This window comes from Centruroides vittatus, unplaced genomic scaffold (assembly GCF_030686945.1).
Source record: "Centruroides vittatus isolate TY-2023 unplaced genomic scaffold, ASM3068694v2 scaffold_1015, whole genome shotgun sequence".
Lineage (NCBI taxonomy): Eukaryota > Metazoa > Arthropoda > Arachnida > Scorpiones > Buthidae > Centruroides > Centruroides vittatus.
In genome coordinates, this window is record NW_027122666.1 from 5,218,345 (window position 1) to 5,245,125 (window position 26,781).

At 28.4% G+C, this 26,781-nt stretch overlaps 2 protein-coding genes across 2 annotated transcripts in view; one reads left to right on the forward strand and one right to left on the reverse strand.

The window, feature by feature from the left end:
- The window catches only part of LOC136986347 (maternal embryonic leucine zipper kinase-like), a 261,268-nt gene that overhangs the window by 51,227 nt on the left and 183,260 nt on the right, over positions 1-26,781 (reverse strand). The gene's annotated exons all lie outside the window — the stretch shown is intronic.
- The window catches only part of LOC136986301 (putative leucine-rich repeat-containing protein DDB_G0290503), a 39,257-nt gene that overhangs the window by 3,410 nt on the left and 9,066 nt on the right, over positions 1-26,781 (forward strand). Inside the window, exon 2 of the mRNA XM_067283799.1 lies at positions 23,488-23,602. Coding sequence (XP_067139900.1) covers positions 23,588-23,602 — 15 coding nt within the window. The 5' untranslated portion in view covers positions 23,488-23,587. The remainder of the gene's footprint in view (positions 1-23,487; positions 23,603-26,781) is intronic.

Genomic DNA, 26,781 nt, shown 5'->3' on the forward strand with positions numbered 1-26,781 from the left:
CGTTTAAAGGAAGTTTAATATTTAATTGAAAAACGTCCCTGAATGTTATTCGACTTCCCGTTTTTCTATAATGCAATCAACGACTTACAATATCGTTATCATGCATTGTTCGCCCGCGCTATTTTCAGCTTTTAATTTTTTTTTCTAGTGGTTAGAGCTTAATTGTCCCATTTTAAAATGTACTAAAAGCACAGCCCTATTGATATCGATTTTTTTTTTTGTAGTTTCGTAGCGCAGATCTCGCACGCGATGAGATGCGCTACGTCTGTTTGCGCTGCGTATTTTTTACTTCTAAGTTACCGATAGATTAATTCGTATGTCATCGGCCGTTTGAAACGTTGACCCGTATACGTAACATCAACTTTACCATATTTTTTTATTATTATTATATTTTGATGAATGGTGAACATATTTCTACGCTCCAAAGGTTGGCGTAAAGATGGAATTAAACTGACAGAGAAATTGAGAGATGGGATTTTTACCTATATACCGTGAGAAATTGTGATTGCTTTCGATAGTTTCGGGGTGGGGAAAAATATTTTATCATCTGATGGACGATAGGTAAAAAGTTTCTAAACTTGTAAGGTTAACCGTAGTTACAATTGGACAGGATATTGCATCAGTGGCTATTGTGTTTATAGTGACGGAATAGTTGTTCGGCCATGCGAACATCCTGTACAGTTTAGAAAACTGTATATCACTAAGAGTAGCAATTTTAGTTCTGGTGTTGCGACCTTGGTCCGTTCTATCCTGATACAATCGATATCGGCGTATTTCACGTTTTTCCCACTTTATGAACGTAGCCACAAAGATTGTTTGTACTGTTTTAACAGAACAAAATCTCACACCGGTGTGAGTACTTGTGTAGATGCGTAACTTTTAGGGCTGTAAAGATTTTTTTTAACCAAGTGCGACAGTTATGAAATGAACGTGTTAAAGACGTTGAATACAGTTTTCATGCACTGCAAGTTGCTTTTTTTATTTTTGTTTTTTTTGTCAGCGTTGTTTTAATGATTGGCCTTTTTTTAATTCTAAATGCGATAAAAACATTACGTAACGGTACGTTTTTTTTAAGTTTTCGAATTTTATTATTCTTTTGCTTAAAATTAATTATAAAAACTGTTTTTGTTTTATTCAATTTTCTCAATTACATGTTATAGAAAAACATCAATTCACGGATTTTCGTTACTTTCTTCCTGTACCAGATCGCATTCTCATTTGGAATTTTATCGACAACAATGCTTTCTGTAGATTTTTTCCCCCTCCTGCTCTTTATTCACTTTCGTACTATAACGGGAATAATTTGAAACAGGAACTGTAGATTTGCATTAATGAATCCAAGCGCACCGTAGCAATTCTTTGCTATTGAGGGAAAAATTCCCACCCTTAATTCATATAAGATTTGTTTATTTTTCTAATTCTAGCTGATAATTCTAGGTATGGCTATTAACTAAACTCATTCAGCGTTTCATCATTAATAGATGTACACAACTATCTTTCGTCCATGATAAAAGCTGCACGTGTCTATTCTTTCGTTGCTTTACCAATGATAAAGGTCACGCATGCAGTATGATCCTTTTTCTCCTATGATGCAGCTTACAGCAGAAAAACGACACCAATCTTATATAAAAATTCGGATAGTTGATTCGTTACTGTAAATACGACTCGCACGGGACAAATATATCCTATCAAAATTCTGGGTTCTGTAAATGAAAATAAGATAAATGCATCAGTCACACATAGTATGTTGTTCGCTTTTTGACGAACTGGAATTGCTGTCTTGGGATATTTTAACAGGTTTCCAGAATTCATAAGGTTTCTAATGGGATTTTTCTTAACCTGCATTGTTGCATTTTTCTTTATATTAAAAATAAATAAATTAATAAATAATATCTTAACGGAACATTTGTCATTTTAACTATTTTTGGTTTTATAGGTCTGTTTGACAAAGATAAATTTTTATAGCCTGGAGCTAGTGGAGTATTAACAGCAGGAACTAGGTATAGCTGTGAACCCAACACCTGGTGTACGCATGTGTTTTAGATAGATGTTTCATTCTGTATTGTCTAAGAGAGACTGGAAACTGGTGGGTTCGAAATTAATCGGTTATCAATAGATTATCTACATCACTAGCATTCGGGCAGAACTAATGACGCCTCATCTGTACTTAGATTCAAAATAAAAATTACACACTAGCAGTTCCTGCCTTTTGATGTTCTATTCTTTTGATATTAATTGCTAGATGTGATTAAATGACAAGCAAGGGCTCAAAAATTTTGATAAGAGCTAATTGAGATTTATCATAGTGATAACTGCCTACTATGATGATTAGAAAAAATTTTGATTAGTGTCTTTTAATATTTGTATCATTTCAGATGATAAGCTAGATCTATATGATTGGTATAGATCATTACAGAAAAGTTTTGTATTTCAAAATTACAATCCTGTTCTTAAAAATGTACTTTTTTGTAATATTTCTTTGCATTTAGACATTTTAGTGTAAATAAACTTTATGCTCTGCTGATTTAAAAAAAAATTTTTTAATATCTTTAAAATCATTAGATAATTGATTTTATAGATTTAAAAAAAAAAAAAAAAAAGTTCACGCTAGTAAATTTAAGTTACATAATTAATTGCTAATATATATAATAATTCACACAGTTTTATAACAAAAAACTATTGTTACAGATATCTGTATCATGAGTATAAAAAGATTTTAAGAGCTTTTGTTTGTGGTTTTTATGTCTATATTATTACATATATTTTTTGTAATGAGTTGTCATATAAATCTTTCCTAGGTTTAAAATAGAATTTTATTGATTTCCCAGCAATGTAAAGTTACAACAACATTAATTAAAATGTTAATTTGCTGAATGCATTGTTGGAAATTGGGTGTGACTTTTTCTGATTTTGATATTTAAATAGAATTTTGTTTTTTGCTTTTAGAGATATGCTTAATGTATATGGTGCGGAATATTTTATGAGTAAGCCACCAGATGTTCTTCCATATTCTTGCTAAAAAAAATGCACCATCTGGCTTCTAATGATGTGTGTTTTATCAATATTTGCATCGATTCAAATAATTCTTTCTAATTTGTCATATAATGTTTGGGAATTTTTTTTTTCATTGATGGATGAAATTATGTATATAAAGAAGTCTAATTATGGTGCCATTGACATTAATAAATCATTTAAAATAAGAATTTATCAAAGTTTATTTTTATATAGAAAAAAAAATTGTAGTCACTAATGATTAGATGAAATTTCTGGATCTTGAGAAAATGACTGCCAAATGCATTAAGAAAGTAATTGGAGCATATCCTAAAAATATTCCCTGTTGAAAATTTTCACACTTTTTTTTATTATAAAATATTTTTTATATACCGGTAATTATGTTGTTCTATAGTTTTAGTAGGTTTATTTTATAGGATAAATTGTTTAAGATTTGATCACTTAAATTAATATTTCTTGTAAAAATAATTTTTTTCTTGTAGATGATGATATTTTATTTCAAAAACTTGTAAAATTATGTTTGTTTAAAGATAAGTTTGTTTTTATTGGTGTTTATATTAAATTGTTTCTATGATCCTTTTTTATGTTTGACTTTGTATAGTATTTTAAAGTGTTTTTTTTTCCTGTGATGTTTATGCTTCAAATATTCTAAATAAGTATTTCTAATTAACATGTAAATTATAAGTTTATACTTATGTTGGAATATGTCAACTTTATAATAGGTTTTTTAATTTTTACCTTCAGTCTGAACATAGTTTTTGATATTATGCAATTTTATCACAATTTTTATTAATTAATAAAAATATTTGCTACTATCTGTTTATTTCAGACATTTAAAATTCTAGAGCAATTTTACAAACATTTTAAATGTAAGTACTGTGTCAATTATGGAAAATTGTGCTTTTCAAGAGATTAAAATAACAGAAATGCTCTGTTATTTTAATCTCTCGAAAAGCACAATTTACTTGCGACAAGCAAATGTGTATGCAAATGTGTATATAACGCTGAACTCGGTGTAATCTTCGCATCGTTTAGAAATGTTCTGTTACTCTCTCACAGTTCCCAACAATTTATTATCATATAATGTGAATTTGGTTGTCAAATTGTCTTATAAATACTCTAGTCCTTGTTAACAATAGGGTCATTGTTTTTGCTGTTGACTAACCTAATGTCTGATTTGTCCTACTCAAAGGTCAGTCTCAATCTTTTGTCTTGCTCAAAGCTGTTTAAGATGGTTTGGTGAAAAAAGTAATACTGGGAAAATACAGATTTTGTGAGATATAAAATAATTTCAAATATCTTTATAAATTTTTGGCAGCTAATTTTAAAACTTGTTTAATTTTTTTTTCTATAATGTGCAATTAAAAAAATTATGGTTTATGTATGTTCTTTAGTCAAATGTAAATTCTTGATCAAAAAGGATTTGACATCAATTTTTGATCATATCGATTTGATCAATTAGAAGTTAAGACCATATACACTAAAAAATGAAATAAAATTGCAAATAATATTTGAGTTTGTTTTCTATTAAAGTAAAAAAAAAACTTTTTTCTGAATTTCTGAACTTACCTAAAAGTATGATGTAAAACAAATAATAGCTCATAAGTTACGGGATATTTTTTAAAATTTTCAAAATTTTTATAGGAAAAACATTTTTTTATTGCTATTTTTGCACTGTTTAATTGACCTTAAATTTACAATAAAATAAATAAATAATAAATTACATATTTTTAAAGACATATATCATGCTGTGTAATAATAAGGTTGATAAAAATCAGTTGTTAGTCTTTGAATAATTAAACTAATTCATTTCATTAAATTTTATTTCCAATTAAATATTGTATAATTATTTGAACTTTTGTATATTTGGCTCTGAGTAATGGTTTTCTTTTCTCTGATGTTTAGGCATAACAATAATATGAATATAGTACTTTTGTCAATTCATTGTTGTTCTAAATAAGATTTATGATAGTGTCCATTTAATAAATACCACTTTGCATTTTTATATATATATATATAACCTCTGAAGTTCCATTCTTGATCTCTTGGATTGTTGCAGTTGAAGTTTGTTATAGATTCAATTGTATGATTTTAGTATCCTATTGTTTACTTTTTTGTTTTGTTTAAACTACCAAACTATATTACCTATGCTTTAAAAATTGAATGTAACCTTTTTAAAGATCTATTTCCTGGTACTTGGTGTTTTATAGTTGGAAAAAATTATATAACATTCGTAGGTTGTTGTCAGCATTCTATTGATAGATAAAATATTTATGTCAATCTAAACTATTTAAATATATTTTCCTCATTTTCTGATTATTTTTTTTATCCTTTTGTATAGTTTTATTCACTTCTGTTAGTTTTTTTATAAACAGAAAGGCATGTGTATTAATTAATATACAATCTTGAAACAGTCAATTTCATGTGATGCATGCATATTTATACTGTTTGTGCAGTTATAAAAATTGTTTGCAATTTTTTCTTTTTTTTTAATCTTTAGTAAGTTTTTGACATAAAGCCCTTGTTTCTATAAATTTACTAGCTTGATGAATTATATCTATAAAAATACATTGATAATCAAGGTCTATATGAAGATTGAATTTCTATTGACTTTAAATTTAATTTTATTTAAGATTTTTTACATAGCCTGATAGCAAAAGAAATCGTTATCTTATGCAGAAGTCTGTTTCCTGGAGTGAGCAAATCATCATTAACTTTTAGTTGTCAATATGGATTACTTAAATCATCTGTAACTTAAGTTGACTTTATATAAGTTTTGATAACATTGAATTACATAATTTATATAGTTATTGCTATCAGAATTATTTTCATAGTGTTCTTTTGCTTATAGATATATCAGATAAGGCATTAGATGTGGATAGGACCTTTTTGGATTTGACCTATAGTGTTGGGATTTTGAATACTTTGCTCTGGACTCTAGATTTAATTGTTACTTTTTAAGTTCATGAATTGTAGTTTGTAATTTAAAGATTATTTTGAATTTTCAGTATTACAAACTTTATTGCTTTAGAAACACATGTTAAAGTTACACAAAAAATGTTGAATTTTATTTTTACATAACAAACTGCTTGTTATGGAAGCCAAAAGTAAGGATTTCTTAGAAGCATTTTTGAACTCTGATAAACTTGCTTTAGCTTGCTTATCCTAGTTATCTGAAGCTGGTTGAATAGTAGATTGAAAATGTTTCTACTTCTTATTTTTGGCTTCCTTAACAAGCAATTTGAGTTTTTGGCAGTAAAAAGAAGTCGTTGTGAATGAAATATTTTAAACTGAGTATCATCTTTTCATAACTAAATAATTTAATATCAATAAAATTTATATCAATAAGTTAAATTACTAGAAATTCTCTGATTTTAATATTGCCTAACATAGCATTTTTATAAAAGTTGCAAAATGTTTTAAAATGTAAATATGCCATTTTGAGGTACTTGGGGGTTTGGATTCTATCTGCTTTGTTACGTTTCTTGGTGGAAAACTTGTTGCATATTGCTGTTACAATAACATTGATATTAAGTAATGTTCACCATAAGTCAAATAATAATAGTGAAGTAGTGGAGAGTTTTTTTATGCCAAAACTTTCACCAAAATGATCACACTGCAACATATAATTCTATTGCCAAAAGTTCTATTTTGGGTTGTATAGTTTATGAAAGCTATTTTAACAAGACAAAGATCACTTTCGAAATATTCCTTAAAATAATTCTTCATAAATATAACATTGTGTATGTGGTCTTAAAAATCATGTTATTTAGAGTGACTTGCTTAGAGAATATCTTTCTTTTACTGTATTGCATTGGGATTGAGATAACTCTTAACTTCTTAAGTTTGTCATTTATTGTACAAATTTATTTAGGCATCTTTCTATTCTTATATTAGAAAATTAGTGATTTTAAAAAAAATATTAATTTTTTGTAACTGGTATATTAACAAACATTCCGACTGTAGTATCAATCTATGCATTTAGATTACAGTATTTTGCAATCACTTACTAAAACATTAAAAAATAGACATTAAGTTTATGATTTTCTTAATTTATGAGACGATTTATTCATTCTGTGACCATTTTTCCTCCCCATCCTACAATAAAGAAAATTAGTTTTAACATTGAGTACCACATCATATCTTAAATGTACTTTATTATATATATTATATAAGTTTTGAAAATGAAATATAATTGCTGAAGCAAAAAATAATGTTTGTAATATCTTCTTTCCATAAACTTTGCAAATATTATGCTATAAATAATTTGAAAGGTTTTATTGGAGCAATTTTAATGTAATCAATAAACTACAAGTAGGATGACTATCTCTGAAGCTCTGTAAAACTGGAGAATATTTTGCATCATGTAATCACCACTTGCACTCTAATGATCATGTGACCATGGTCACAATATATTGGTCACTGGACAAACGGTTTTTCCCCCTTTCTCTTCACTCAGTGAGACTGGGTAAGCCCAAATGTGGGAACAAAGGTGTGAAAATGTATTAGGAGACCCAGGTGCATCAAACTTGTTTTATATATTCATATGTTTTATCCTCAGAAGTATTATTTATGCACATGTAGGAAAAAAAAAGACAACTACTGCAAAGAAGAATAGCACACTCAAATTTTATTATTTTATTTACTAGTGTCTTAAAAAAATCAATGTAACCCAAACAGATTATCATAAGACCAAAGATGTGGTGTGAAAATCTAGAGAGGTGGTCATCTAAACTACAAGTAAGAGGACTTCTGGACAAAAACTGATTTACTAAATATTATTCAGTTAAAAAATATTTAATAGTTTAGATGTTGCAATAACACTAATATTATTTGCATTTCTAATAAATGTATACAAAATCTTATTGTGCTAACTGTCACAATTTACATATAAGCTTGTAAAGAAATGAAAATTATGTGCAGTGAATTATATGGATATTTGTTTGTTTATAAAGCACAAGAAAATTACCAGATAAATGAAGTAAAATTATTTATAATAATTTATAAAAATTATGTGATTAATTAACAATACTGGAAATTGGTGAAAACAAACTGAACTGTTATCACTCAAATAGACATTCATTTATTGCAATTTTTTTTAAAGTAAATTTTTGATGTTGCATAACCAAACAAATATACATGTCAAGTACCAGAATAACCTCATAAGTTTTGGTAAATGTATCAGTTTTGTAAGTTCTGATATCTTTCAGTATTCTATTAATAACACACTTCAGTTTTATTACAGTAATATACTAAATTTTCAGAAATAGTTATTCAACTGAGCAGTATTGTTAAAAAGATGTAAAGAGAAAGATTATCCCCAACAAAGCAATATGAGATCTTAAATTCTTACTTAATAGCAATGACAAAAGATGAGTTATTATACAGATCAAGCAGGATCATAAACTTAGTACTGTGTCTAAAGCAAACTAGCCAATTTGAAACTAGAAAGTCAGTCAATCCAGAGACAATTTGTAGAATATTGAGAAGGCATAGTTTCCACGAAACAATAGCTAGAAAAAACCCACACTCTGTCAGCAAAAATATTTTACTGACAGTTAAGGTGGTGGCAGTTCCATTAGCCTGGGGTATATCTGTTTCGGATATTGGAAATTTTAGTATTTATAGATTCGAATATTGACTAATACATGTATTTTTAAATATTTTGTTTTTGCTAGTTTTCAAGTTTTTTTACTTCAAATATGGACTTCTTAAACAGTTCCAAATTTTACTGAACAATGATCAAAAACACTAGATACTTAATGTTAGCTTGTGGCTACTTTCAAATTGTCCAAAATACTACAGTAGATACATATGCACAGTCTTAATGTCATTGAACATTTATGACATGAACTGGAGTTATGTATGCAAAAACAAAATTAGTAATGCCAATGAATTGAAAGAGAAACTGCAAAATGGAAAATATTACAAGATTCATGTAAAAAACTTGTTTTGTCTGTACCAAACAGATTTGAAAGTGATTTTAAAATGCAAGGAATACTCAACAAAATATTGACAAATTAAAAGTAATATTAATGTCATTAGAAGTATTTTATATGCCAACTTACATAAATGAACATGTATGTAATTTGAAATTTCCCCTCTAGTACAATTTGATGCCATTTTATTTTGTTCTATTTAATGTAATAAAAATTCAGTTTAGAAGCTCTTTAGTTAATAAATTAATTTAAAAAATATTTTGAAATATTAAGCATCTTTTTAAATAAAGAAATTATATTTAAAAATAATTATTTTTATGCTATATGAATATTATAGAAAACTACATAGAGAAAATTGTGTAAATTTAAAAATATGTATATTATATATGTTTAATAATAATTGAAAAATAAAATTAGTAAAATCTGATGATAAATTTTAATAATACTTGTATATTTCATATGTTGTATATTATTGATTCTATGAAGACTTGCAAATATTGTTTTATAGCAAGTCAAACTTTTTCTAATGCTATAACTTCAAATATCTTTTAAGGAATCCTTATGAGTACAAATTAAAGAAGACCGAATGCAACTAAAATAAATTGGATAATGATAGTATGTATAACGTGACCAGACGTCCCGTTTTGAACGGGACTGTCCCTTTTTAGAGTTACGAGTCCCGGTGTCCCCGAAATGAACTCTGGGACGCAAAATTGTCCCGTTTTCTGAAACCTCGCGAAAATTTGAGTAGTCGAGACGGCCGTCGCGCCGGCGACCGAACGCGATCGGTGTGCGAGAGCAAACTGCGTCGTCGGTTGACGCGACGATAGCCGAGAGTGGCGAAGACGTCATCGCTCGCGCTTTGTTGACTAATTGTTTGGCAGATTTCTCGTTCGCCCACTTCTCGATATTTGTTTTGTTGTTGTTTGATGCTCGTGTACCTAGTAAATAACTTAAACTTCTTTTGTTTTGGAATCATAAGTTAAAATGCCGAAACGCAAGTATACGTTCAATGTTAACTTACAAGCAAAATATCCGTTTATCAAGCAAATAAATACTCCCTCAGATGTCAGATGTGAAAAGTGTCGTACAGAATTTAGCGTTTCCCATGGTGGTGCCAGTGATATTGAACAGCATTTAAAGTCTGAAAAACATAAAAATGCCGATCGTACCGCCGCTTCGAGTTCTTCGATGTTAACCTTTTTCAAGAAATCGGACGCACCAACTTTAAAGGATTTGGATATCGCCGCGGCAGAAGGCGTCTGGGCTTATCATACGATACAAGAAAACCACAGTTTTCGCTCTAATGATTGTGCGTCGAAATTAATTCAATCATGTTTTGATCCCAAATTTACATGCGCGCGTACGAAATCAGAAGCTATTGTAGTAAACGTTTTGACGCCTACAGCAATGAAAGAATTAAAAGATGATCTTGATAAGTCCAATTGTATTACAATCAGTGGCGTAGCGTAGTGGGGGCGGCAGGGGCGACCCGCCCCGGGCGGCACTTTTAGGGGGCGGCAAGATTTTACAATAAATAATAATAATATCTTGTAAAAATTTGAACCATTTCATTTCATATTTTTGTCGCACCTACGATTCGGACCGATTGAAATGAGCACGGAATTTTCTATTACTTATTCTGTCACGAAACTGGGGAATCCCCTTTCTTTAAATTAATCTATAATAATGACATCTTGCTCATTGTAGCGACTGGCAACACGTCTGTACCGACTTGTAGGGATTCATGTATTTTATTTTGTGCTTGGATTGTTTAAGACTAATATTCAGCTAGAATGACTTCTATCATATAAAGAATAGTGTTCAATATTGTATAGCCTAATAACACCTGCAAATTAGATTACAGTGTGGATAAGTGGCATACGTGTAAACATTTTTATAATAAATGTGATTATTATATTGTAAAACATATATACATGACTTTTTTATTTGTAACCTGTACAATGCACAATAATGATGATTGTTCTTGCTGAAAAGTTCCTTAGAATTACTGAATATTTTAGTCTTTTAAATTGAGATACCTAAATAAGGGGGCGGCGAAATTTTCCTCCGCCCCGGGCGGCTGACACTGGCGCTACGCCACTGATTACAATACTAAACGACGCTTCAAACCACGGTAACAAGAAAATATACCCTATTCTACTGCGCTTTTTTCAACCTTACGTAGGGGTGCAAGTAAAAATTTTAGATCTCCAAGACCAACCAGGTGAGACTTCTGACATCATTGTCGATTATTTAAACCAAGTGTTGACAGATAATAATTTGACAGCAAAAGTCGTGGCATTTTGCGGAGACAATGCCAACGTCAATTTCGGAGGTGCGGCTAGCTAGGCGAGGAACTAACAATGTGTTAACGAAATTGCAATCATCACTGAAAAAGCCATTGATAGGTATTGGATGTGGAGCCCATGTAATTCACAATGCAATAAAATCTGCTGCAGACAGGCTACCCTTAGATTACGAAAGCATTATTGTGAAGATATATTCATTTTTTTATATTTACACGATTCGAGTTGAAGCTCTAAAGGAGTTTTGCGCCGAAACTGAAACGGAATATCAACAAATGCTCGGCTATAGCAAAACTAGATGGCTTGCTCTTATGCCTGCCTTGGAAAGGGTTTTAAAAATGTATCAGCCATTAAAAAACTACTTTTGAGTATTGAAAAATGTCCCCTGTTACTAAAAAACTTTTTTGAAGATCCCACATCCGAATTGTGGCTTTATTTTTTACACGCTCTGTCAGCAAGTTTTCATCAAGCTGTATTGAAACTGGAAGGTCAGACTGTATCGGCAATTGAAGCTGCAAAAGAAATCAATCAACTAAAAGACAATTTGACTCAGAAACAGACCAATCAGTTTCTTCCATTTATGGTCCGTCAATTAATAGTGAAATCGAAAGATAATGTTACTGACATAGACGAAGATTTTGTGAAAAGGGCGGCTACAGAATTTTATCAAACAAGCCGTGAATATCTGGAGCAGTGGACTTGCTTTCTTACCAAAGAAAGAGAGATATTTTATTGGGCAGATTTAAAAAAGGTCCCCGCATGGGAAGACGTTCAAAAATCTCTGGATGTATTAATTGAAAAGGAATATATTGACTGTAATAAAGATGCAGAAGTTTTTGACGAATTTTCGTTAATTTGTTACTACATTACATCGGATAAAGTAACCGAATGGAATAATCTAAATGTTTCCACGGAAACTCGTTGGGTGGAAGTATTCAAACACTTTCAAGCCAACAATCTTCAGCATAAACTTTTCTATTTTAATTGAATATATTTTATGTTTGCCTGCTACAAATGCTCCAGTAGAAAGAGTATTTTCTATGATGAACAAATTGTGGCCATCTGAGAAGACCCAGTTACAAATTTCAGTTCTAAAGGCGATGTTGATAATTAAGGTGAATATAAAAAAAACGTGCCAAGAGTTTCATTCTTACTTAAAATCATCACCAGCTATATTAAAGCAAATTTGTTCCTCTGATAGATATAAACATAACTAAACGTTTCGGGTATATATATTTTTTAATTCGTAACTTTTAAGCTGACTGACTTTTTCTGAATAAATAACTTTAAAAAAGTGTTTTTTTTTTATTGACTACCTGTTAATTAACCTAAATAAACCAATGTCCCGTTTTGAGTCAAAAAATAAATGGTCACGTTAAGTATGTAGTAAATTATTAAAGCAGTGAGATTTAATTTTTAACTTAACACAGAATATATATTACAGTAGAGCGTCGAAAAGTGGAACCAATTGGGGACTGGGGTCCTTCCAGTTAATGATTTGTTCCAGTTTCCGACTTTGTACGAAAAAATACATTAACCTGTCCGATGTTCAAATTTTTCTCCGTTGCGTATCGCTTCCTGTTGAATTTTCGTCGATTTTAAGCCTAACGAAAATTTTTATAATAATCATCGAGGCTATCGTATCGTTAAAAATTATTTCTGCATTTTGTACAAACAAAATAAATATATTAAAGAATATAAAAAACATGAAAATTATACTTTAGAAGTAAATTTAGTATCAAAAACATTCGATTCAGCACGACACAGTCCGACTGAAAATCGTTCCACTTTCCGGCCATTCCACTTACCGACGTTCCACTTACCGACGCTCTACTGTATATATAAAGGGAATTTATTTGCAAAGATGCTAAGGGAGTTTTTGTTTGCATCACAAAAAATTTTCATGTTTTAAATATTTAATTATAATTACCTAAATTCTTTTTCTATTTTTATTAATTACTTAAGATTCATTACAAATGAATCAGTGAAGATAAACTGTTCTATTTATCTATAGTAAATTATAAAGATTGAATAGAAAAGCATTATTACTATTAATAAAGTTAGAGAAATTTGAATATATTTAATTATTTATGCTGCATTACTTAATGTAATTTAAGATTTATACTTTGCCATTTAAAGATTCTAGACCAAATTCTTTAGATTTGAAATCAAATGAAATAGACTCACTAATAATAATAATTTGTATTCCATTATAAATTAAGAATAAAATCTGACCACACTGATATATAGAAAGCTTTTTCTTTGTCATCTTACTTCTTAGTAAATAATCATTTATTTATATTTTTTTTAATAATAGGATTTTGATATAGGTGAATTTTGAGATTGTTAATGCATTACATTGTATTCTCTATCATATATACATACATTCCTAAATACATCAATACACAATTTTCAAATAAGACCGTTTATGCCATCTTATTGGCAAAAATTTATGAAATAATAGAATATCATCTCTATTAATCATCTATAACTTTAGTTCAATTTTTTTAATAATTTTTTTTTATGCTTTGTGAAAATATCATTCCAGATGTTTATAAAGCAAAACTTCAAAAAGTACGAGAGACAAGATCATAGTGTTGTTCTAGGAAATAGAATAGTCAAAAATAAAAGTTCAAGTCTGATACTGATGTGGTATTTTGCAAGGAAATGGTGTGATCTGCATACTGATATTTCACATTTTCCTTGTGAATTTTCAGTTTTATGATTTTACTTCCATCATCAAATTTTTAAATTTAAACTAGAAATTTTTTGCCAATATATTTTTAATATTTGAATATCAATATTTTTATTTTAAATAAAATTCAAAATCTTTTTAAACTTAATTTTATGAAGGAAATTTGTAAATAAATTTTTTCTTTGCTGAAGTTTTTATAAAATCTATATTTAAACAGACTCAAATTAAATATTGTAGTTCAACTAAATTAAGAAAAATGTTAAGCAGGTATATTTGCTATGTTCTAAGATAATTTAAATTTCACTTTTTTTTGTTTTTTTTAAGTAAAAAAAAAATTTGTTATTAAAATAAGATACTAATTCTGTTCTTAATTCTCATGCTATTTTGTTTTTGTTCATGTTTCTCATCACCTTTTATTCTAGTAATTATTAATATCTGATTATTATTGCTAAATTTATGTATTTTCAAATTTACAAATGAAAAGAAGTAAAAAATGTTATCATCTCTTACATATAAATAAAATGAACAATTAAAGAAAAAATAAAAATTTTTTACTTTTTACAAATTTGGAGCTTATTTCAAGTTTTTAAAAAAATATTTTAAATGATCTTTTTTTTTTTATTAATTTTAGTTTTAATAACAACATAATGCAACAAAAGTTTTAAAAAAATGTTAATTAACTTGTTAAAGATTTTTAAAAGTTAATGTTAAATTACTTTTAAAAAAATATGTGAGTTCTTTTAATTGCTGGAAATTGATACAAAAATAGCATGTTAATGTTGCTTATACAGTCAAACCTGTTTTTATGCGGGGGATAGGGACCGCATTAAAAAAAAACGCATAAAAAAAATCTCACGAAACTTCACGAATGGCTCTAAATAATAGTTTTCGCGACACAATTAAAAAATACTTTTTTTATGCGGTCCCTGTTGACCGCATAAAAAAAGTCTCACATAGAAAATAACTCAAAACCGTACGAAATAGAATTTATTGACAACAGATGTCAGCACTTGACTGCATCGTCTGGTCTATCGTCTGTTTTACATATTTTTGTCCAGGTGGTGTTTTGTTGACTTAAAAAGTAAATTATTTCATTTTTTGCATATTCATGCAATAATATTACTATAATAAGTGCATTTATGCTATAATAAGTTTATTTAGCTATAATAAGTCAACGTAAGACATGACGAATCGCACGAGACTAGTCGCCAACTATACCGCACAAATTAAAAATTCGCATTAAAAAAATCGCACAAATAAAAAGAGCGCATAAAAACAGGTTTGACTGTATATATATATACAGTAGAGCGTCGATAAGTGGAACGTCGGTAAGTGGAATGGCCGGAAAGTGGAACTATTTTCAGTCGGACTGTGTCGTGCTGAATCGAATGTTTTTGATACTAAATTTACTTCTAAAGTATAATTTTCATGTTTTTTATATTCTTTAATATATTTATTTTGTTTGTACAAAATGCAGAAATAATTTTTTACGATGCGATAGCCTCGATGATTGTTATAAAAATTTTCGTTAGGTTTAAAATCGACGAAAATTCAACACGAAGCGACACGCAACGGAGAAAAATTTGAACATCGGACAGGTTAATGTATTTTTTCGTACAAAGTCGGAAACTGGAACAAATCATTAACTGGAAGGACCCCAGTCCCCAATTGGTTCCACTTGTCGACGCTCTACTGTATATATATATAATATATATATATATATTAATAATAATAAATATACACACACACACACACACACACACACACACACACACACACACACACACACACAGCAAGACCCCACTTAACACAGAGATACGTTCCTAGACAACAAAGTGCTAAATGAACGTGTTAAACGAGGTCATTTTAACCTAGAGTAAATGGGGGAAAAAAGGGAACATGTGACCATTTATGTTATTTTTATATTAATTTGCATAATATGTTAAATAACACACAAATATATTCACACAGAAATGTAAAGTTCATATTATTTGATGAGGGTCCTGGCTTTTCTGAAATTCTTTTTTGATAAAGTCGTGTAGTTTCATTTGTCACTATTTTTCCTTAAGCAAATGTCGGTAGCAGAAGATTGCATCCAAAACACCTTGTCTTGTTTTTGCCTTCTTTCAAAATCTGGATCATTCGCTGCAATTTGATCTATGATTCCGGTTATTGTTACCAAACTTTTAATAAGGAAATCTGTAGCAAGTTCTTTGGGTTCTTTGTTTTCAAAATCACTGTTTTTCAGTTCTACGTGAATTCCTTGTTCTCCAGTTCTTGAAGGTTGTCGTTGGTAAGGCTCTCACCAGAAACTGCAGTAAATCCTCAATATCCTGCTTGTCTCCATCTCCTATTCCTGCTGTATTGATTAGGTTAACAATTTGGTCAATGATAGGCTCTTCTCTTTTGAGAATTCTTGGATACTTCCAGCTATACCTTTTTCCACACTTCATTCATGCATTTGTCAGTTAATTCTTGCCAAGCAAAGTCTATATTGATATTTCCTATGGCATCCATGATATTTTTTCCAAAATTGCACAAAACAAATGTAGATTTAAGGAAAGTACAGCGCTACAATGAATTGTCACCTTTTGCTGATTGGTTCGTGTTCGTAAATAATCGTATTATATGCAAATTAATGAAATGATGCAATAATTTGAATCAACGTAAATTTTGAGCTTTTTTTTTTTTTTTTGCTTTGAGCAGACTGTGTTATATTGAGGCAGTGTTAAGCAGGGTCTTACTATATTTAGATGACAACAGACATTACACATGAAAGAGAATCATCTATTTTAATTATCTAATATACTTGCCATACAGAGATACTACTGGAATTCTAATTTGTAGTAGAAACTAGAAATCTTGAGTAAAAATTTTCAAAAATTTGAAATCAGATTTTATATTGCTAAATTGATGTGTTTAAGACAGACCTTTTTAAATTTTTAAGGTTTAAATTGCTATGTATGTCTCCTGTCATATGCATGAAATCTATATTATTTTAAACTTAATAAACCAAGAATTTAGATTGTTGTAGAGGATAAATTTAATATATTATGAAATCTAATGGTTTAAGTTATAGTAATTCTTAATATATTATTGTAAAAAGAAATTAACTAATAAATTAAATGTAAGCATCTATGCTGTGACTGAAATGTTCCTCTTCAGTCTTTTTTGTACTTTTGTGATTGCTGAGGAGACTTCTTTGCAGTTTGTTTTGTGAATGTGCAGTTCTTTGTTCAGACAGACTTGTTCATCTAGGTTGGTTTTTTTTTCTTTCAAGCTCAGGTAATGTCTGTTATCTTCTCTTTAGAAGTCTGATCTCTCTAAAGAATTTCCTCATACATGGAAAATAACTGCTATACATAATATATATAATAATTTTTTAATAAACATAAACTATACATATTATAATCAACTGTTTTTTGTTTTGAAAAGATCAATTTCTATAAACCATTAACAATATTGTCTTACAATGGATAAGAGCATAGTGATTGTTTTAGTTACATTTGTCTGAATCAGTTTGAAAATATATTAAAAAGCTTCTTGCCTGTATTTATTAATAACAAAAATAGTTTTATGTGAGTATAATAAGGCTGTTCATTATTCCTAAGTAACTGATTTTGTAATGTTGAAAATAGTTTCTCAGCTAACACTTTGAAATTTTTTTTTTTTTCAATACCCTTACATGAATGTCAAATGTAAGATCTCAAATTTAATTTAATGTCTTTTGATTATAATTAAAACGTGTTATAAGAATGCTTCTTATGTTAATTATTCTTAAGGCATAGAGGATTCTTGATAAGTGGAAAGGACAAATTTTTAAGTTAATAAAATTTAAGTTATTAAAATAATGGTAGTTTCTGTGAGATCATAATTATCACGATACAAACAATAATAAAATATTTAAGTCAACCTTTATTGTTATTATTTTCCCAGCATCTGGATATTCAAATTTATGCTTACATGTCTGTTCTGTCTGATTCTGTTGTTTGTTGTAGCTTCTCAAAATGTAATAAGTTTTCTATTGCAGAAATCACTTTTAAATTATATGAAGAAAGCATAAACTGCAACAAGCAATTTACTGTGATGTCACAAGTCAGGCTGTAATTTTTAATCATACTTTTAATCTATTTAGTTTAATATATATGCTCTCCACCTCAAATTATTACTGTAGTGTCTTGTCCCTGTAGTACATCATACTTTTCCTTTTAACAAAAGTCGTTTTGGTCATTTATGTTGCTTTCAGGGGAAAAGTTTTGAATTGAAATAACATGACTTCCAGCTTGCATTAGAAGTTCATATATAGTTAATTGGGGCTCCTGTCCCTAATGTTTCCATATCTGGTCTCATCTATCAAACTCCATTCTCATGATTAAGGAAAGATGGACGAACAACAGTGGGAATTTATAGGTCTACAATTTTTTCAAATTGCAGCCTAGCGAAAACTTCCATAAGAAAGCATACTTCAGTTTCATTTAACGCAGTTAATATTGTAAGCTAGCAAGACAAAATTCCAGCAACAAGTTGTGTAACTTTCTTTGCAAAAAATTTAACTGTATAGTATTATCTGTTATTTTATGTAAAAAAAACTTTTTTGTCATTTTATAATAATTTTGAGGGTAGAGATGATGATATTAAGTTTTTGAGTTGTTATAAAAAAAATTTTAAATGCTAATAATGACTAAAATCTTAAATATTGCCCCAATATGACATGACCCCCCTCTATCTCCCTATCTCCTTGATCTTAAGCATCAATCTTTCTTAATAACCAAACTTCCCTGCAAAATTTCAGAAATTTTTGACAAAAGGCACAGGAATTAAGATTTAAACTTGTTGAACAAATTGGATTAAGCTTGCGGAACAAACTTGTGTCACTCACAAACACTAACATACAAAAACACGTACAAAAAATGAAATAAAAATTTCAACGTTTTTGCATTGCTTGACATTTCAAAGTCCCAAGTCCAAAAATGTAAATATCTTGGTCATTTTTTTTCAGCCAGTTTCCATTCTTTCTTTGTTATATATAACAGCCAAGAAAGTAAAAATGATTGAGTTTAAACTCTTCTCAAATTGCACTTTAGAAACAATGTTTAAATTAAAATAAAAAAGTTTTTAACTGTTGATTATGTAAATAACTTTAAATACATTGTAACTGTTTAATATATTGTTTTTGTTTTCTTTTCAATTCTTTTAAAAAACTTGTTTATAAAAATATTAATAAAATACATTGCCTATTAAGCAACTCAAAAAAACCCTGATAATTTTGATTAAGTCCAGATGAGCTACTGAATTATTGAGCTATTAATAGACTAAGTTAATAATTCTAGACAAATTACTTCATAATATTCACTTCTTAATAGCCTGATAATTTGGCAGATTATCTGGCTTTACATTAACTTAAGATTTATAATAAAATTATTTTTAAATATTTTTTTAAATGTTTTTAGCTGAATGAAGTGTTAGTCAGCATCTAATTTAATACTCAGTTATTATTTGTAGTATGTTATGGCAAGAGCAGTTTATTTGATATCAGAATGTAATTACTAAACTAAAATTTTGATTTTCTTACTACAGATTGTGTATTTAAAAAAAAATTAGCTCTGTAATTACAAGTATTATTTCAGCTATAGGAATAAGTCACTCATGAAGGTGATGCTATTAAATAATTATAATAATTTACATAATTTAAGTTTTACAAATGACTGATAATGATACGTAAGAAAAATTATTTAAAGCACGTATTTCATTAATGGTTTACATCATTGTTTTTGCAATCACTTTCAGAAATTACCTTTATCAATTTTTTCTTTTTAAATGCTTATTACCAGTACTTTAATAATACAATAAATACCATAGAAAGAACATTTGTAGTAAATGTGTTAATCTGTTCTGTAACTAGGATTGCTAAATTTCTGACTGGATTAATTAAAGGACACTTTTAAAAATAATTAAATTTACCATTTCTAACTTTCACTCCATTCCATCTGTTCCCAAAAAAGTAAAATTGAATGAGTTTTAGTTAATAACTAAACATTTTTAAAAATCAAAATCTAACAAACATATAGTTTTCATATTGTCTGTTTGCAAATTTAGTTTACCATTTTTAAAAATTTAAAATTCTTAATTATGTTATAACTTTCTATGGGAAAGGATATGAATTGGTATGTAAAGATTTATATATTTTTTCACTGGCAAATGTATCTGTGAAAAATGCACCAATACCAGCTTGAAATATAGGCATTGAAAAATGAAAATAAAGGACACAATTTTCCCTCCTCATTTCAATAAAAGTCAAGGACAATTTATGTAACATAAAGGATTTCTGACAACTATTTCCTATCTGTAGCTGTTAGTTTCCCATATTATATAGAATTAGTTACAACTTTATTTTTTTGAATTTTCTACTTTTAAATTTTTTATTTTAAAATATTTAATTTTCTGACCAATTTAGTATAAAATTAATTAATGAAAAATAATATGAATATTTAGTTCTTGATACTTACTACTTTTTATAGCTTATAAAGTTTGTATTTATATAATTATGAAAACAGTTTTTTTTTTAAACTGTAATCTGAATTTAATGCTTAATCTTCATAAAATAAAAGTAATCTGAAAGTTTAATTTGCATGATTGATTTTGTAGTTCATATTTTTGATTTTTAAGCATTTTTTTCTAAATTAGATATGTACAAAATATAAAGATATGAAATAGAAACATGATATATTTGTGATTTTCTAAGACTTATTTAGATTTGTGGATCTAAATGTATGGGGGTTGTCAAAGTTTACAACTTCCCAGAAAAAAAGAAAAATTTGATAGATTGTGAATATATTTTAATATACATAATCACTCATGAACTTTATCTGCTTACAACATTCCTTAAAATTTTTAAACTTCACAAAAAATCTTACAAACTATGGATTGGGTTATAATATTGATTAATCCAAAAACACTCTTAAAACTCAGAAACTTAAATAATGTATTTGTCAATTTCCAATATAAATAGTCACATTTCTTCCAAAACAGACTGAGCAGACAAGGATATTATCCATTATATTTTAATAATAAAATTTTTAATGTATATGCATTTTAGGCTTTAGTCCCAAATGCATATACATTTGGGACTAAAGCCCAATGCCCAAGCAAGTTACAATGATACAAGAAACCAAATCAACAACTACATAAAATAAAACAGTCAAACCACTACACACCATTTGCATAACATACATACAAAAAATTTTATATAAAAATATTTTAATAACTGATACGAATATAAGTAAACATTGATCCTGTTTGAGGAAGAAAAATTTATTTTAACATCTTAAAGTACATCAGATCATTCTTTTACCATAAAGTGACAACAAAGACTACTAATGTTTATAAAGCTTCTCCTTCATTAAATTGAATTGGCTAATTGCAATAGTAAAAAGTATTACAGCATTCCAGTTTGTATTATTTTGTTTTATAATTTCAAAATGTATAAAGTATAAAGTTTCTTTTTATAATTGTCTGTTTATGTAATATTTTAATGTTTTGTTTATGTATACCACAGCCATTTTCTTCAATATGCAAGAGAGGTGAATTCTCATGCTTTAATTTTGTTGCCACTTTATTCTATTTTAATCTACATTTAAAAAGCCTTCCTGTTTCTCCTTCATATACTTTTTTGTTTTTACACAAACATGGAACATTGTAGACCACTCCTGCAACTTTGCCTATATTTTTTGTATTATTCCTTTTTATTCTATTAATACTACTATATATATATTATTATTGAGGCTAGGAGCCAGAATGACATTATTCAGGAACACTTTGATATATCATTTTCACATACTGAAAACTTTATTCCTTTATTATTTTTATTTTATATCTGAGATATATACAGATATAGAAATTAATAAAAGTGATAAAAATTACAACCAGCAGTCAACCAGACTTTACATTGTGATTTTTGACCTTACAGATATTAGTTCATAGATCAAATTTCAAAATTTTGGTTTTGTCATGAGATCAGACTTAGTGAGTTGTACATATTTGCAAAAATCACATTTTAGTAGTTGTGTGATTGCTTTAAACATCAATCACAGACAAAACAATTCCTGAATTATGAACTTTATGCCTCAGCCCAATGATCTGAATGGAAGCAAATCTCATTCCCTTCAGATGTTTCTTTAAAGCTAGGAAAAACTGGTAATCTGAAGTGAGATCTGGTGAATAGGCTGTATGGTTCAACAATTTTAACCCCAAATTCTTGATTTGCTGTTAAAATTAGACTAGCACATCAGTATTTTAGAACCCTTGCAGGAGCAAGAATTCTACAGTGTTTTTCTCAGTTTTGCTGAATTCTAGTCTTTGTACAGCTTTGTAAATTCAAATTGTTGAAGTAAGAAGACTATTAGTCATAGTAGACTCTTAAATCATGCACTCTAGCAGTGACTTCTCTCTCATTCTTATAGTGTGGTTTTTGCTCTGTTGTGTTTGGATAAAGTCACATAGCTTCTCGGCATCCTTCGATGGTATTTGTGATATCGGGTTGAATTTTGGGAAAAAATTTTAAAATTACATTTTCAATTTTTCTTAAGATTATAGATATGAATTGAAAACAGATTCATGAAAATAAACTTATTCTAAACATAAGCAACCTTAAAATTGAATTTATTCAAATTTTCATAAATTAATTACTGGAAATGCAATAATTTTAGTAGCTAGTCATGGAAATTTTCTTTAATATGATAGAAATATAAAATTTAAAACTACTAATTTTCTATGAATTTTCCAAACACAAAAATATTCTTATGAAATAATTTTAAATTATTTCATATATGTATTTTTTCCTCTACACAAATTGTATCAATTTATTTGAACTATTAAATTGGATAAGATTTCTTTTGTTATGTAATTTTTGTGACAATCTATTTGAATAAAGGATAAATTTGTATTAGACTTTGTAATTGACTTTTTCAGCAAATGATATGGATATAGCATTAAGATAGTTATAATATTTCATATACATATGTGTGTATGATCTAGCAATTGAAAAAAGTAAATTCACATAAATTGGTATCATATTATATTAGGCCATGAATGATGCAGTTTAATAACAGTCTAATTTTAAGATATAGAAAACAAATATAATGGCATTTAAACATCATCATATATATTTTTTTAACCCTCTTGTATTTTGTCATTTGTCAATAAATAAATAATCAGTTTGAAATTTGTTGGTAATGTTTTGTTTATTTAACAGTTGTCTGTAAAAATAAAGTTAACTGATTCTTATTTTATTATTCTTTTTATTTTAAAAGTTATTTTTAATTAAATAAAAAAAATTAAAAAATTTGTGTTTTTAGTGAATGAAATATTGAATATTACAGTTTAGTTTTATGAACTGTTTAATATTAGATGATAATAATTAAATTATAAAATAATCTATTATGATGTACAGATTTTTTTTTAATGGTATCAAACTGATATGAAAATCAATATTACAAAATATATGTATTAATGATTATTATGCTATTATTTTTAGGCAGAAGAAAACTGTTCTACAGAATTGCCCAATAAATTTACTGGGGATCCTACCATTTCTGCTCCTATATATTTTCTAGTAAGAGAACAGGCCAAAGTTAATGGTAACAATAAAGGTATGTATTCAATAAATTACTTTAAAAAATTTAGATTAAATAATTATTAATATCTATACACAGTATTTTTATAGCCATAGGAATTTTTTTATAATTGAAATACTATATTAAATATTTTGAACTGAAACAAGCTATAAAGAAATAATCCATGATAGAAAAATATTTAAAAATTGTTGTCATTTTATAAACTCAGATTTATTTACTTTCTTCTATTTAGAAGAATTATTTTATTTTGTCTATAATGTACTGTATTTTTTAAGAGTGAACAAAAATTAAATAAGACACTTTTTTAAGTGAGTTCTCTCTGCAATATTTTATCACTGCAACAAAAAACACACCCTATATATGCTAATTCACTAGTGTTTTATTAAAATTGAAAGTCAGTATGTGCTGAATTATCTCTAATTTAGTTAGTGCTCATTTTGTTAATGTTGCTGTGAAATTGATTTTTTAATGCATATTTCTGAGAGACCTGATTCAGGAAGGGTATATCCATTTTGCTGATCAAATTTTATTGACTTGTATTAATCATGTACACGTGCACACATGCATATATATACAAGTATACCTTGAGTTACGTTGTTCTCAATTATACGTCTCATTTGTCAAAAACGTATATGGAAAAATAAAAATCAAATTTAAGTCATTTTATTCGATTTTATATCAATATTTTGCCGTCCGCCACAAATATTGAAGTCGTAATATCACTAGAAAAGCGTTAAAAGCACATAAAATCATATTAAAATATGTACATTTACAGTAAATGTTAATATAATCATCATAAATCCTAGAGAACGAAACATGAAAACATCTGTATTTCTGTGTTGTCGTCTTATTTAGCGGTCTTTAAGTGCTCATTATTGGCATTTTCCACTGTAGTTTAGACTTTCGTCGTAACTACACAAGTAAATTTGACTTATGTTGCCTCTCATGGAACCAATTACCGACGTAAGGCGAGGTATACCTGTATATATATGCATCACGAGATAAAAACAAGCAATAAACAAAAATATATAATTGTGTATTGGTATTACTTGTAAATGTGTTTAATTAATGAGTATGAGCACTTACGACGATATGTCTTCTTCAGGTAATATGGCAGATGGAATGTTTTAAATCTAGAAAAAAACAATTTTAAATTGCTCTTTATGTATGAGCATGAAACATACAAATTTTAAAAATACAAAATTATATGCCATTAAAAAATAAAAATAATATATGATGGCAGTGGTTAACAAAAGTAACAGAATTAATAGACAGAAATGCAGTGGAACCTTGCAAAGAGGATCAAAGTTACATTCAATCACTTTTTAGTTAGCTCTGTTGTCTATCTCCATATGAAATATCTTCATGATGCTCTGCTAGATAGACAGTTATCAAATTATTTTATATTTAATTAATTACTAAATAATTTGTCACTAGAGGGAGGCATTAGGTGATCTCCAAAGAATCAATCCATTCCAGACACTTCTTTTCTTCCAGAATATTCTAAATTATTTAACAAATAGTAATATAATTATTAAATTTAATAAGAAATAGTACCTAATGCCTCCCTCTATGACAAATTATTTAATAATTAAATATATTGGGCTACTTTTCTGCAATTATAATCTGGTGGTTGTTTTGGCTTTTACAATTTTATTGGGTTTTGTGATATTTGTGCACCTATAGATAACAAATTTGATCCAGTTAGTGGATTTTGTAAACTTCAGACTTTTCAAAAAGTGTAACCCCATCTCTATCAATGCAAAGTATCCTATGTAATGTGGGCTGGGGAGCTAGTTGTAGTATATACCCAAATTTTCTAAAGGCTTAGCACATAAGTAAAGAAAGGGACCTAGGTATGGGATGGCTGGTGACACACTGACTAGTTCCTTCTTACGAAATAAAGTAGGTCATGGAAATAATGCATTTTTTTACTCGATTGACTAAATAATTGAATTTCGTGAGAGAATATTCAGCCTTGCATACTGCTAATTTAATGTGGGCAAGTTCTTCATCCTCAAGCAGGTGGGAGGATGGGTAAAAAAAACCCTACATATAAGTGCTGTAATGGCTGAATTTACTAATGGCATATAAGTGCTGTAATGTTTGAAGGCAGTAGAAGGGATAATGTGAGGTGGTTCAATGAATTTGTGAAGAAAGGAAAAGGAAAGTCCAATGTAAATCTCTTGAATTTACTTGTGAACAGGTCTTTTTATCATTTCTTCTTCTTTAGTAAATAAGATTCTGGGAAAACAGCTAACAAGAATTGTATAAATTATAGTAACTCACCTCCAAGCCATTCTATGTTAGCAGCACATCATCCACATGGAAGGGAGTAACATATACAAAGTGGAGATTGAAACACTGAATTCTATGGCTTGCCTCTTTCAGCTATTTTAGCTGAAAGAGGCCAAGCCCGTAGGCATTTCTTGTTTTTGCAAATAACTATTTGTTTCAATGGCAGTTTTTATTTACAGTAACTAATAAGTCTCCCATTAAGCCTAGTATTTGTGGTATGGAATACCCATTCTCAATCAATAGTGTTTGTAAGCATGACTGTCTCAAAGTGGGGAACAGACTGGTATAATGAGACTACATCTATTTTGTAAAAATAGTACAAATGGAGGAGTAGCCCCAATAATACTAGTTATAAACTTGACTTTGCCTCAAGAGCAGAAGAAACAAGATTGGAACTAGGAACTAGTGCATTGATTTTCTTATCAAGAGCCTTTTCTAAAAAATAGGTTGGATTGGAATGTTTGTTTGCCAAAGGACAAAGGGGCCAAGCAGATTTGTGTGTCTTTACTTCAAAAATTTAATCTGAGACACTACGTTGGCAGTGGATCCTGGAGATAATGTTGACATTACTCCCAATATAGTGATAACCTGTACTTTTCTCAAAACCAATGGAGTTGGATCTTCTATTAGCAAAACTTATTCCTAATGTAGTAGGAAGCTGTGAAACTGCAGTTACATTAACGTACTTCTAACTTAGATAATGTTGTACATACCACTCAAAAGTATTGATTTAATTTCTATACATCAATTAATTTCTGTCTATATTCAAATTGCTGGCTACATGTGTAGTGCCATCTGTTGGCAAAGAAATTTAAACACTAAATGTAATTCAAACAAAAAAAATATTATATATAAATTTAATTGGATAATTTTTTTGTGTTTTTAAGACTAGACAG